This window comes from Anarhichas minor, unplaced genomic scaffold (genome assembly GCF_050575085.1).
Source record: "Anarhichas minor isolate MPS153535 unplaced genomic scaffold, ASM5057508v1 ptg000006l, whole genome shotgun sequence".
Classification (NCBI taxonomy): Eukaryota; Metazoa; Chordata; class Actinopteri; order Perciformes; family Anarhichadidae; genus Anarhichas; species Anarhichas minor.
The window spans coordinates 3,957,760-3,971,753 of NW_027466452.1; the positions used below are offsets into that span (position 1 = coordinate 3,957,760).

The window sequence follows — 13,994 nt, forward strand, 5'->3', positions numbered from 1 at the left end:
TTGATGCTTGGTGCGATATCATCTAAGTGGTATATCCAGGTAAATGAATCAGTGGGATTCTATACAATGCAATGATGTAAAGGCTTTAATGCTGGATTAAGGGATTCATTAAAGTCCAACGTGTCCATCTTGCCAGAGTATAAGCACATGCTTGTTTGCTTACACTCAAACGCTACTACAAGACACAATGTTAACAACTGCTCCAACAAAAACATGCAGGAAAAAAGATTTGCTTGAGGGATTCCTGCAAAAAAAAAAGAAAGAAAGAAGGATGAACAGACAAAGGGAAAAAAAGAAAAAAGACAAAGCAAAAAAAGAAGAAATGAAGCAGAAGCAAAGATGACTGTCCGTGCCAAACGCAAGCCTTCTGTGAAATAAAAGAAGGAAACTAAATGAGAAGGTAGAGGAAGTGTTGCCAAATCTTGAGCCGAGGCGAAATCCATCCCTGGAATGAAAATAATCCTTCCTTCCTTTTGTTGTTTTAACAAGTCCAGGAAGTGCGTGTGCTACATGTACGCCCTGAGACAGCGTGCTTCATGGCGGCAATAGAGATGGAAATGGGCAGAGATTCAAAGCAGCAGGCTCCTGATAGCGTTGAAAAGAATCCATGCCAGGACTATTTGTAGGTGGTACCAAGTATCAAACAGATTCCTGTTAGCTTGCAGGGATGCTGTTTAATTAACACAATCGAGGAAGAGAGACAATTAGACCATTTGTACTGCATCGCTAAACTACACGAGGAGCCATGCGATGCAGGCCAACCAAAAGAAAACAACTTTAGTAATATTCAGTTATGCTGTTTGGAGAAATCCATCTCAAATATGTCCCCTTACCACAATACAATGCATGGTGAATGCAATTTAATAGACTATTCTTTCTAAGAGACATTAGAGACTATTAGTTCACGAGAAAGTAGTTCCATTAAAGACTGTTTCACTCAGAATAATATTGTCAATGCTGTGAGTGCCACCAGTCAGAAGCAGAAATCTCAAAGTGCAGATATTTCAAAACCTTGACAAATGATACTCAAACTGTCTGCATGACTAGATACCAACAGACAAAACTGACAAAATACATTGTTTTTGTAATCAGGTTAAAGCAACACTCCAAAGCAATTACTCGACTAAAATGTATTTGATTGAGAATTATTGATCATGCAAATTAACCGTGTCCTTGCTTTACCCAGGCACTAGAAAACCACTGCATACATTGAATGTTAAAGTTTTAAAATCCAAAATAGGTTTCATAGTTATGTTTCATATCAGCCTCGTATCACGCTAGCAGAAAGGCAAAATTCCAGGTGGATAGCGTTGGGAAGAGATTGGTTAGGTTTATGCAACAAAATGACTTCTTCAACATCACAGTTTGTGTTAAAATAATCACGTAAAAGCGTAATGTAACAACCGTGACAACGCCAATACCATGAATAAATGAGAACAGCTGACTTTCCGTAGTTTTCAGAAATGTACGATGCCAACATTTGTTTCTGGAGGCTGGGCTGCCTTGATTAATGCTTATTTGTATTTTAATTGCTAAATGGTGACAATTGCTACAGTGTTGTATGGACATGCTGGTAATAATGTCATCAGGCCCTTCAAACTAGATTGCTATATACAGTATATATATTACAAACAAACAAATAAAAAATAACCCTAACCTGCCAGTGGGCACGTGGGTTTTAAGAATGTTGGTTGAGTTTAGCTATGATTAAGAAAGATCATCGGAGGTGCCTTAATATTAATTGTTCTCTCAATCATACTGTGTTGAGAATTTGCAGTTATTATTGTTCAGCTGTATAATGGCAGGGAAAAACCCTGATGTCACATTGTTCTTAAACTTGTGTCTAGTGAGACTCTTGGTACTTGAGGCTTACTGGGATTCAACCCCAATAAGCCTCAAGTACCAAGAGCCTTACTAGACCCAAGCATTAGGGCACTGTTGAAGATCATGGTCATGGTTAAAAGAAACTAACTTTGAATGAACAGCAGTCACCAGTGTTTCTTTACCTTTGTATGGCCATGAGCTCCTTCTGAGGTAAACAATGGTGTTTTGTGCACACTAACCACACGAACGCTGTTGTATTGTGACAAAAGTTCTAAAAGACAGCTCCAGGCCCAGTTTGAAATATTCTTCATCCTCTCCATCCTCTTCCATGGACGAATGAGTATTATGGTGTATTTGAGTTTGTTTGTAGCGTACTATACTGGATCCCTGGTGAGGAAAATCATGGGATGAATCTGTTCTTGTACAAAGCCTTCATATCATTTTGCTGCCATGCAACCATGCAGAGCAATTACTGAACTTATTGATTCCCAGTAGATGCTGTTTGTGCATACGGGGGTATCATTAGATAAGTGTCCTTCTATACTTGTCAATCTTTGACTTGAGAGCATCCTGCCACGGTGACATCTGTGTGAGAGAGTCGCAAAAAAACGAGTGTGATTTGCTTCATTGAATGTTGTACTTTGCCGCCTGGTCTGACTAGCTGGCCTAATGGTCACATTAATGAACTGCTTCTTCTTCTTCTGGACTTTGACGCCGTAAATTGGTTCAGCCAGTAAATCACAACCAATTAACGCTGTGTGACTGTCCTTGTGAAGTACAGCAGCTGCCTGGACGTCTTCTTAACGATGTCATGTCGATATATAGTGAAAATAACGAGTGTTTCAATATTAGTGTGCTAATGAACAGGACTGGACAACATGCAGCTGCCCTAAAGCTGTGCTACTAAACAAAGAGTCTGCAGCCACATGCTGAGGCTATATCGCTCATTGTAAAGAAGACTGGATGCATAGCGGTTAAGGTTGAAAGTTGATCTACTGTAAATAAATAAACATTTACTGTACTTCTGTGAGTACTACAGTAATGGCCGGCATGGTAGTGGTTTCAGAGACAATTCAAACAAATGGATGCTAACCAGGTAATGTTACCATGTTGGCAATCTTAGGTTAGCGTGTTGGCATGCTAATATTTGGAATGGAAATAAGCTCTGAAGAGAGAGTGATGAAATATTTCACTTTAACCTACAAGTAGTGTGGCTTTTAAATAATATTTGAGTGAATATGCCTACATACATTTATAGAAAAGGGGTAAAAGGCAAATGTAATAATCAACGACCATTGAAAAATATACAAAAAAACAACAACTAAAGAACTGCAACTCTGGTCGATCAAACGTATTTGTTAATGCTTTACATTTAATGGTGTATCTTTCCCTCCCTTGACCAACATGAACCGAACACAGCGGAAGATGAAAGTCTCTTTTTTGAAAATGACTCTGGGATTTCTTCCTCTTTCCTCGCTCTGTCTCTCTCTCAGCGGGGAGTTAACGCTGCCTCCTACCCACCCTTGGAGCAGGGAATTGAACCTCAATTACCGAGACGCTCCGTCTTATGTTTCATGTATGAGTGACCTCATTAGTCACTTACAGCCTCTCCTCACCCTCCGCGACTCGTATGGTGGCCGAGAACTCACCATTCCCCACACCAGCCAAGGTATAATATTTCAAAGATCCAGCTTAATGGCTTGGTTGTTGGGTGAAATGTGTTATTAATATAGTAATTCAAACTAACCTCTATCAGAATACCATGATACCATAGGCTCTTAAATGTGGCACTTCCACCTGCGAGTCAGCGTAGAGTTGCATCAGACTCAGGTCGGTTAATTAACTTGTGAGGTCTTACTTTGGGATGAGGACTTAGCTCAGGTCAGTGCAACGTTGCTGATCGGTCTTATGTTTATTTCAACTTAATGTGACCCACGTATTATTCTTACTCGATTACTTACCCACCTACACTGTCCTGCTGCCTGAAATACTCACTGGAGCACCAAATGTGTAATAATCCGCAGCTGAAAATAGTCCCCAACAAATGTACTGTTTACTTCTGTTTGAGTAACTTATGATCAAAACTTTTTTAATAAGTTAAACTCGGAATGTGTTCATTTTTAAAAGGGGGAAAGACAGTGTTTGTTTCCTTCACTCGCGACTCACCTCAGGAACAATTATTTTGTTCTGTACACACACACACACACACACATACACACTGGCTGGAATATTATGGATCCGAGATGTAACTGAAAGACGGGAAGGACTCGGAGAAAAATTACAAATCATTCTGCTACTTCAGCACCAGCGACCGACACAGAGCCATAGATTCTAACTTTCAGAAACCTCAGTCGGATAAAGGATCAATGAGTCAGGCAGACTGGACTAACATTCTGCTCCTGCACTCTCTCTATTACTCGGGGGTGGAGCGAGGAGGGGGGGGGGGGGGTGGCAGGTTAACAAGGGGTGATGCCACTGCCCCTAAAATCGCCTCCATCGCCACCGGAGGGCTCTGAAAGACGGACCAACACATTGCTGCTGTTGGTCTTTTCATGGTATTTTTTTTTTGGAAAACTATTTAACGTTAGCATGGAAGGGCTTGTGGTAAGACACTGACTTTTTTTCAAAAATGTATGATGATTGATGTCCGTGCTCAGTCTGTTAAACCACATACAGTATAGAGACACTTTGTATTACCTGTGTTCCCCAATCTCAGGAAACCAAAGGTGCGATGTTCCATACGCAACTTATTCACACCTTCCCAGGACATCTTGCCTCCCACATGAGATCCATCCAAAAAGACAAGTAAAGAACACCCTCGCAGGGAGAAAGAGAGCTCTCGTGATTTGTGTACATATATATGTATATATATATATATATATATATATATATATATGTGTGTAGGTGTAGCTTTGGGTCTTTAGTTGAGGAAACAGTGAGTGGCTGAGGTTTGAGGGTATTATCCTCCTCTTTCCTCTCACACGCATAGACACACAAAATGATTTAGTCTCTTCCTCGTCCTCCTTCTGTCTCTCCGACACACGCGTGGACAATCTCTATCCTTGGAGTACTATCCCCCGCCCCCTTCACCACAATACATTTATCAGCTCGTCCCAGCAGATGAGATTCAGCCCAACTTCCCCGGCGACCCCAGAAGCCAAAAAAAACAGAGCGTGAGCGAGAGAGAGAGAGAGAGAGAGAGAGAGAGAGAGAGGGCTCTGAAAGTCAAACCATATTTGCCGTGTAGATTACCTTCCTCTCATATCTTTGCATTCATTCATTCGTGAGCGTAAGTGGATTGTGTGCGTTCCTTCACGTCAGATGAAACTTGATGTGCTGGATACATGCCTGTGGGCGGACAGTATGTGTGCCTGTCTTGTCCTTGTGTGCGCGTGACTAACCGAGGAGATATTTTTAGCTCGTTACTCAAACAAACGTGCCTCTGAAAGTACTAAAAGGACTCTTTTTTTTTTTTTCTCTATTTTTTTTACGACAAACAGCAAAAAGTTAAGTTACTGACGAAAAGAATAAACATAACGTCAGCGGGACAAGTAAAAGGACTCGCAATTATGCGTCCCCCCCCCCTCGCTTTTCAATACTCTGCCGGTGCATCTTTATAAAGATTTAATATGCGGCAAAAAAAGCAACTTTGTAAAGTCAGGTGCTGTCAAAATGATGCGAATGCACATAAATGCTGTTTACCCCCGTAATGTCACTCGCTGAGCAATTTTTGAATAAATGGCGGTGCGCGCACACGGCTTCCTGGATTCTGCAGGGAACACACAAACACACCCACAGCGTTTAAGAGAAGCTGCCAGAAACCTGTCTCCAATTAAATCCTGCCTACACCTTCCAAGTCATTACAACTGGTGATGTGTTGAGATGTAGCAACAACACACACGCCGAAAAAAACGATGAGAAAGAAGCTTCAGCCACTTGAGGAAGTGACACCTGAATTGTTCTGCATTATCACACACACACACACACACACACACACACACACACACACACATGTGACTCTCCTCATCTCTTTGTGGTGAATGGTTGTGATGGAGCAGCCTGGCAAGGTGGAAATCCAGACTGTCCACGTGATGGGGCCTCCGTCACTGTGGCTCAGCATGCTAACACAGAACTTCCACACAGCTCTCAACTTTGTCACAGTACAGTATTATGTTGAATAACTCAGCAGCTTATAACAGGCCAGATCCCATAGAGCAATAGTAGAAGTCATATCTTTTGTGTGTTTGCAGAAGGAATCGTTGAGACAATAGTGAATCCACATTCAACTTTTCCTCAGTTATCACACTACTGTGAAGTTATCCTTTCAATTTCACATGAGTGGAAAAGGCCTCCACACTTGCTCTGCATACATTCAAGTTGAAATAGAATACAATTATCCTCAAGCTTCTTTTATAAAAAAAAAAAAAATCCTCGTCTTACAAATGAAACGTTAACTTCATAAGCAGTCATGTTCAATCGCTGCACACCTTCCTTGGTTGAACGGTGTGTCTGAACTACCAGTACACACACTGCTGAGTGCATCGCCGCCGCTCAGACAGCCTGGTGAGTTTATTTTTGTTTATGGCAACATATGAAATGCATTACAAAGCTTTTTTGTACATTGCTACATGGTCTTGCTTTAAATGTTGGCCTCAACACTGAAATGTTTCATGCCTCAAGCCAGCCCACGTAAGTTTACCAGCTTTCATACTGCAGATATATAATTATAGCTCTACTATAGCTACAGATTATCTACAACAGGGATTCACAAAGTGTGGTGCGCGCACCCCTGCCTCTAGGGGGTGCGCGAGAGGAGAAATGTAATGGTGGTCTAATGGTGCAGTCCTGTCTCCTAAAAATTACGTTCCCCCAAAACTAAAATGCATTCTCAATTACGTTTGACCATAAACGTATTTTCTCCCTGATTACGTTTGTGTTTGACGTATTACAAATACGTTTCTCATCAACATATCTTTGCCATACTCTAGTCTTTATTATTTTTCTGTGATCTGCCTCGCCTCTACCCCCGCCACCCACAAGTTGTTGCCCCGCGGCCTGTTCCGAGGGCTGACAGACCTGGCGATGGGGTGCCTCACGGCGGGGGCGGCTGGAGACCTCGCGTCCGGCGCCAACGGGTGAGCGCCCGCCACTCGAAACCATAAAACCAAGTCCCGGATTTCACCCGGGGGACATTCTGGAGGTATTGTGGCCGGGTGATGTGCCTCGTTGCTGGGGAGGTATGAGCCGAGAGTGGCGGGGTGTTATGGAGGTATATTTTATTTATTTGTATCGATCTAACCCTAACCATAACTTCCACTAGGAAGCCAGCCACGTCCCCACCCAAACCTAACCCTTAAGAGAGTCACGGTTACTCCCGGATTTTACACGCGGGCCTTTGTGGAGGTATTGTAGCCGCGTAATGTTCCTCGTTGCTCGGCCTGGATGAGCGCGTTTCTGCTGGAGACAGGCGGGGTGTTTTGGTGGTATCTCGGCCGACAACTCGGTGTTGTTCCCGTGCGTGGATGAGCGCATTTCTGCCGGAGACAGGCGGCGTGTTGTGGTAGTATTCTGACCGCGTAATAGTGTGAAGGAGAGGCGGTGGTGGAGAGGGGAAAAAAGGTTAAAGTGTTAAAATGTTGATTATAAACGTATTTGTAATAAGTCAATGTAATAAGTCAAACACAAACGTAATCAGGGAGAAAATACGTTTTTGGTCAAACGTAATTGAGAATGCATTTTAGTTTTGGGGGAACGTAATTTTTAGGAGACAGCTTGTTGGTGCAGTGAGGTTCTGGCTAACAGCTGTCTGAAGCTCTTATTTACATCGCCACCTGAACACCAAGCATGCCAGTGCAAGTCAAAAGTCCCTTACATTGTTTATATCGAAATTGGAGGAGTTACAAAACAGCCCAAAACAACTGCAGTCTCATTCATGTGTTGGGTCTATAAAAAACGCACTGCGGGCTTCATATCTGGTCACAGAATAGCAAGAAAGGGGCTACCTCACACAATCGCCGAAGACGTGTGCTTGCCAGCTGCCAAAGAGATGGTGGAATGTATGATTGGAGAGAGAGAAGCAAACAAGTTGGACATGATCCCGGTGTCCAACAACACTGTCGCGCCGCATCGATGCTTTATCCGAAGACATCCTGGCTACATTAGTCGGTCGCGTGAAGAAGAGTGAGTTTTACTCTCTGCAAGTAGACGAGTCTACAGATGTGGCTAATCGTTTTTTTGTCTTTGTGTTTTTTATCTTGTAAACAAACGCCACGCGCGAGCAAACTGTTCTCTCATTGGTCCGATTTTTATGCGGCTATAAATAGGCTCTGTTGCTTTTTTTTTTTTTAAGGTGTGGGGGATTGGGGGTGCGTGAACCCAGTCGGGATGTAGAAGGGGGCGCGTGGCCTAAAAAGTTTGGGAACCGCTGATCTACAACATTGATATTCACAGCGTATTATTACGGGAACATCATCATTTTTAATTCAGCACAAGTAAGTGTAGCTTCACATTTTTAGTTTATTTCCCCAAATATGACAACATTGTAAAAGGGAGAAGTGTGGCACATTTGGCCATGTTTTATTATTATTCTGGCCGTTTCAGCTCCTCTTCTTACTCTTCTACCCGGCATCTTATATTATGAATCTACTTGTATTTCTCTTTCTTTCTCACTCGTATCTTTTACCTGGGCTACTGCCAGTGTAGCCCGTGGTGCTTTCTAAGTCATGCGTGATGTCCTACGTAATTGCACGTCAGAGTTTCGGGGGTCAGTGTGTCTCAGTGGAGGTAGTCGTGGTCAAGCTAGCCTCCTGCTAAATGTAAGTCGGGTGAAGTTGATGTTGAATAAAAGTCGTAAACGAACTTGTGGTGGTCGGAGTTTTGAAGGAAACTAATTCAGCATCCTACATGGTCTATTTATAAAACTATTGTGTTCTCCCAGCCTGTCACTTGCGGCCCAACAAGCAGCCCATTCCACTGGGAATCTTCCTGTTTCTCCTGATTAGCCACTTGGTCGTTGTCAACCACATGTTGTTATCCGAGATATGTTGGATTCACTTCAGGTGCTTGCTAATTTAGAGCTTACTTGACAAAGCAACCCAGTCAAAATGAAGAGAATTAACTGATAAGACAATGTCACCCCCACCCTGATCATTAGATGTTAAAGGGCTGCTCTGTCTTTACTTCCATAGAACAACAGCCCAGCCCAGCCAAACATGTACAATATAACATATTTAATATGTGTCTTGATGAAGAAAAAACAGCAGCAACTGAGCTGTAATCCAGGTAGGTTATCATCACACTTCATCCATGACTGCACCTTATTCGTCAGTAAATATCACAAGTAATCATGAATATAGACGCAACACTTCACAGGTACACACTGCGTGACACAAATTGTTGTTGAGAATGAACTGCATCCAGCTTGGAGCTATAAATCATCAACATCCCACCCGTCACATCTGGAACTGAACAGTCTCACACCACAGTGTCAGTCCAGCTGTCCAGAGCTCCTCTCTTATGTAACACAGTCAGTACATCCTCAGCCTGTCTCAACACCGAGCCAAACAGCACCGCCATGTGATAATAATGGCCTTTTATCAAATAAGCCCTCAAAGAATAATTTAATTCTAGGTTGATTCAAAGGAATGAAGACATTTTGGTCCAGCAGCTCTCAGAGAAGTTATTGATTGAAGGGCTTTATTGGAAAAGCTTGTTTTAAAGGTTAACACTTTGGAGAAAATTTAGACTAAAACTTAATTGTTTAATTTATCAAACCTTAAAAGCTTCAAAAAGGTTCTGGTGTGGTATTAAGGAGCTGATGGACTGTATTAAACTGTAACTAATCAGCTCATTTGATCTGATGAAACGTTCAGGGCTCTTCAGGCTTCTTTGCTCTTGTTGGCATTACTGCTGGTATCTGGATTCCACCTTCTTAGGCCGAGGACACTTGCCAGGTCTTTCACCGCCTGGAAAACTCGAGGCCTGTCTACCAGGCACTTGGTGTCTACTCTTGTGCCAGCTTTCAAGGTCACAAAGCCAGGTAGCGTCTGTTGTTGCCAAGCGACCATAACCCGCTAACCGTATCATTGACCAACCCTGTCTTCTACAAAACTACAATCCCATACAACTAAACTGCATGCTCAATTACCTTACAAGGGAAATGTATTTTCTCCTGGATTGTGGCCACAGTTTGAAACACGTGGTTAACGTTATAAATTATACAAAACAAAACAAATCTTGACAAAACTTCACAGATAGGTTTGGTAAAAAAAAAAAAAAAGTGCTCGGTTCACAAACGGCAGTCTCCTGTGTTAAAAGCCCTGTGTTTATTATAGCCCGTCCACCACCCTGACCCCGTCCCAACGAGGACCTCCGCATTTGAAACGTATTTGTGAAAATTCAATCCACGACAAAATACGTTCTCTTCAAAATCTAATTCAAAATGCAGTTTTGTTGTTGGGGAAAGGCCTCTTTAGTCAGAGCTGCACTGACATCTAACATCTCCACAAGCATCTGCTGTGCTCCAAAAGTTTGATTTATGTTCATCTCAGGGTGCGACCGCCTTTCATGCATCTACATTGACAACATTAGATCTGAGTGCGCAAAGAAGCCCTTACTGGTCCAAATATTTTACAACCAACCTCTGGGATTTCCAACTCATAACCCACTTTATAAGGCAAACTTCTCTTTCCTTTGCTTCTTTGCTGAATGTATTCACAGTTCAAGCTGCTGAGGACTCATTTATTCACACAAGACACATTAGCCAATGTGTTGAATTAGAAAATGTTGCCCTTTTTTCACCATCCAGTGGTCGTGTCAAGAACAAAACTGTGGCAAACAGTAAAGCTAAAAGCAACACATACTCACAGGGAATGTCTTGTGTTTAAGAGCGCAACATACCATCCTGTTTTAGCTTGAACACATTGAAAAACAAAGCAGTTAATACTGTTAGCTTAGCTTAGCAAAGCTTCGGCAGGTATAGAAGAGGCAAAGAGTGACAGAATAGGAGATGTGAACGAGAGGTGGGCAGGATGAAAATGTGCAAGTAGTAGTAGTAGTACTACTAGTATTTCTGTATTATTGTACCATGTCTACTACTACCTCTGGGATGCACACTCTCAATATCTCCATTTCTTTGCAAATAACATTGGCTTTTCGAGGAGTTGACGAGTTGTTGGTTGAAAGTGTTTGTGTTTGTGTTTGTCACTGTTTAAAATGCTAAATGCACGCATTTAAACAGAAGCTGATTCAAAACGCCCTCGTCACAAGCAGAGTTTCCGATATCGTTCCAGCCCGTACCTGATTCCATGAACTCTTGGTTGAAGCTGTCCCAGGCGTTTCTGCTCTTCTTCAGGTTCTCCTCCATGACCTTGATGTCAGCGAAGGGACAGTTGCACTCTGGGAAGCGGGGCGAGCACCGGCACCAGCAGTCGTTGTTGCGACAGAGCAGCTCGCCCTCCGAGTTACACGCCACATAGCTGAGGGCTGCCTCCACAAAACGCCCCCGCAGGAACTCTGGCAGGACATCTTGCAAGCCTGAAAAAAAAAGAGAGAGGAACACATGGTAAGGTATTACTTCAATTTCAAAATATTTCATCATGTAGTTATAAGGTGGTATTTCAGCTGCAGGACAACAGTGAAGGCCTAGGTATAAAATGCACGGCCCGCCACTGCCATCTATATTATTTATATATATATATATATATATATATATACGTTCTGTATTTCTACTCGTGGAAGGACAGGAATCCCCTGTCAGAAACTCATGTCCAAGAACACTTTGACTCTCACAAACCCTAAAATCTATTCTAAGGCGAGTTATATCAAAAAAACCTAGGATCACAGGACTTAATGACTACAGGCCCGTCGCCCTGACCTCTGTGATCGTGAAGTCTTTTGAACGCCTGGTCCTGTCTCACTTAAAAACCCTCACTGATCCACTCCTGGACCCCCTGCAGTTCGCCTACAGAGCCAACAGGTCTGTAGACGACGCAGTCAACTTGGCCCTTCATTTCATCCTCCAGCATCTGGACTCCCCAGGAACCTACGCCAGGATCCTGTTTGTGGACTTCAGCTCTGTCTTTAACAACATCATCCTGTCTTTGCTGCATGACAAGCTCTCCCAGCTGCACGTGCCCGACTCCACCTGCAAGTGGATCACAGACTTCCTGTCTGACAGGAAGCAGTACGTGAAGCTGGGAAAACACGTCTCAGCCTCCCGGACCATCAGCACCGGTTCCCCCCAATGATGCGTTCTTTCCCCTCTGCTCTTCTCCCTGTACACCAACAGCTGCACCTCCAGTCACCAGTCCGTCAAGCTCCTGAAGTTCGCGGATGACACCACCCTCATTGGACTCATCTCTGGTGGGGTTGAGTCCACCTAGGTGGGAGACTGACCATCTGGTGACCTGGTGCGGTCTGAACAACTTGGAGCTCAACGCTCTAAAGACAGTGGAGATGGTTGTGGATTTCAGGAAGAATGCCGCCCCAACAGCCCCTATCACTCTGTGTGACTCCCCCGTCGACGCTGTGGAGTCCTTCCGCTTCCTGGGCTCCACCATAACCCAGGACCTCAAGTGGGAGCTGAACATCAGCTCCATCACCAAGAAAGCTCAGCAGAGGATGTACTTCCTGAGGCAGCTGAAGAAATTCAACCTGACAAAGACAATGATGGTGCACTTCTACGCCTCCATCGTTGAGTCCATCCTCTGCTCCTCCATCACAGTCTGGTACGCTGCAGCCACTGCCATGGACAAGGGCAGACTGCAGCGCATCATTCGCTCTGCTGAGAGGGTGATTGGCTGCAATCTGCCGTCCCTCCAGGACTTGTTCGCTTCAAGGACCCTGAAGCGAGCAAGAAAGATTGTAGCCGACCCCTCTCAGCCTGGACATGAACTGTTCGAGTCCCTTCCATCTGTCAGGAGGCTGAGGTCCATCAGGACCAAGACCTGACGCCACATGAACAGTTTCTTCCCATCTTCAGTCAGGCTCATCAACAAAGCCCGGGACCCCCACTGACTCTGTCATCCCCACAGTTTCCTACCAGTCACTACCCTGCACATCCCTTCTCTGTTTCTTCATTTAAACACACTTGACACTTTACATTACACTTCATCATACTTGTTTATAGTCCTGTTATCTGTTTGTTGTGCCCTTTATTTTATATAGTTTATATTTCTTGCACTGTGTTGATTGTTTAATGCTATTGTTTAATGTTATGCACCACCCGCCATGACAAATTCCTTGTATGTGCAGCATACATTGGCAATAAACGGTTTATGATTCTGATGAGGACCCGACCCACAGAGTCAAACAGGAATAAATTCCCAAGCTACGCGAAACACTGTTTGTCTCCACCTCCTCTAACAGCGGGGGTAACATCCCACTTTCACCTTCTCTTTCATGATTTAAATTATTAAAAAAAAAAGAGCTATGCTAAGTGCAGTGCCACCGTCTCATGACTATTAAACCAAATCAAAAGCCCATGTGCGATCTTAAAAGCGCGTTGTCATTCGTTGGGAACCAGCAGAAGGCTTTTTAGTGTTCACGCTGCTTCTCTGAACCCGTCAGTTGGTCCGTGTCTGTCTGTCCGTCTCTAATCACCAAGAAGCTCCCTCTCTCCTCACTCTGACTTTCAACAGCCAAGTCAATCCTGCTATGAATATGCACGTCTCTTCTCCGGTGTTTACTCTCTCAATGGCTTGGAAAGCAATGCAATTAGTCACATTTTTCCTCTTCCATGCTTTGGCAGGTGCTTTGAGGTTTTAGTGTGTGTGTGTGTGTGTGTGTGTGTGTGTGTGTGTGTGTGTGTATGAGTTGTAAACCTGGCAGGGCTTTCTTCAGTTTGGGAGACAGCTAAATAACTCTTCCCAACACCAATCGCTATCCAACTTTCCGTGTCTCCCTTCCACCTCGCTGTTTGTTGAGCCGTCTTTCTACTTCTCCTGTTTCTCTCTACTTTTCCTTCAGTTACAATCGCTCTGTCACTCTGTGGAAAGTACAGGTGGCCATTTTCCCAGTCCACTGCCTCTGGGTTTGTAAGGGCTTATACTGTATCCTCTTTGGTACCGCCGTGGTGGTAGCAGTAGTAGTAAAAGTAGTTCCTTGTTGTTAAGAGTCTTTTTGAGTATACGGTGACATACAGCACTGAGAATAACTGATTCTGTTTGTTT

General features: G+C 43.6%; 1 protein-coding gene across 1 annotated transcript in view; it reads right to left on the reverse strand.

Annotated features, from left to right (window-relative positions):
- brinp2 (bone morphogenetic protein/retinoic acid inducible neural-specific 2) overlaps nucleotides 1-13,994 on the reverse strand; it is a 135,849-nt gene that overhangs the window by 35,460 nt on the left and 86,395 nt on the right. Inside the window, exon 5 of the mRNA XM_076079828.1 lies at nucleotides 11,122-11,358. Within this exon, the coding sequence (XP_075935943.1) occupies nucleotides 11,122-11,358 (237 nt within the window). The remainder of the gene's footprint in view (nucleotides 1-11,121; nucleotides 11,359-13,994) is intronic.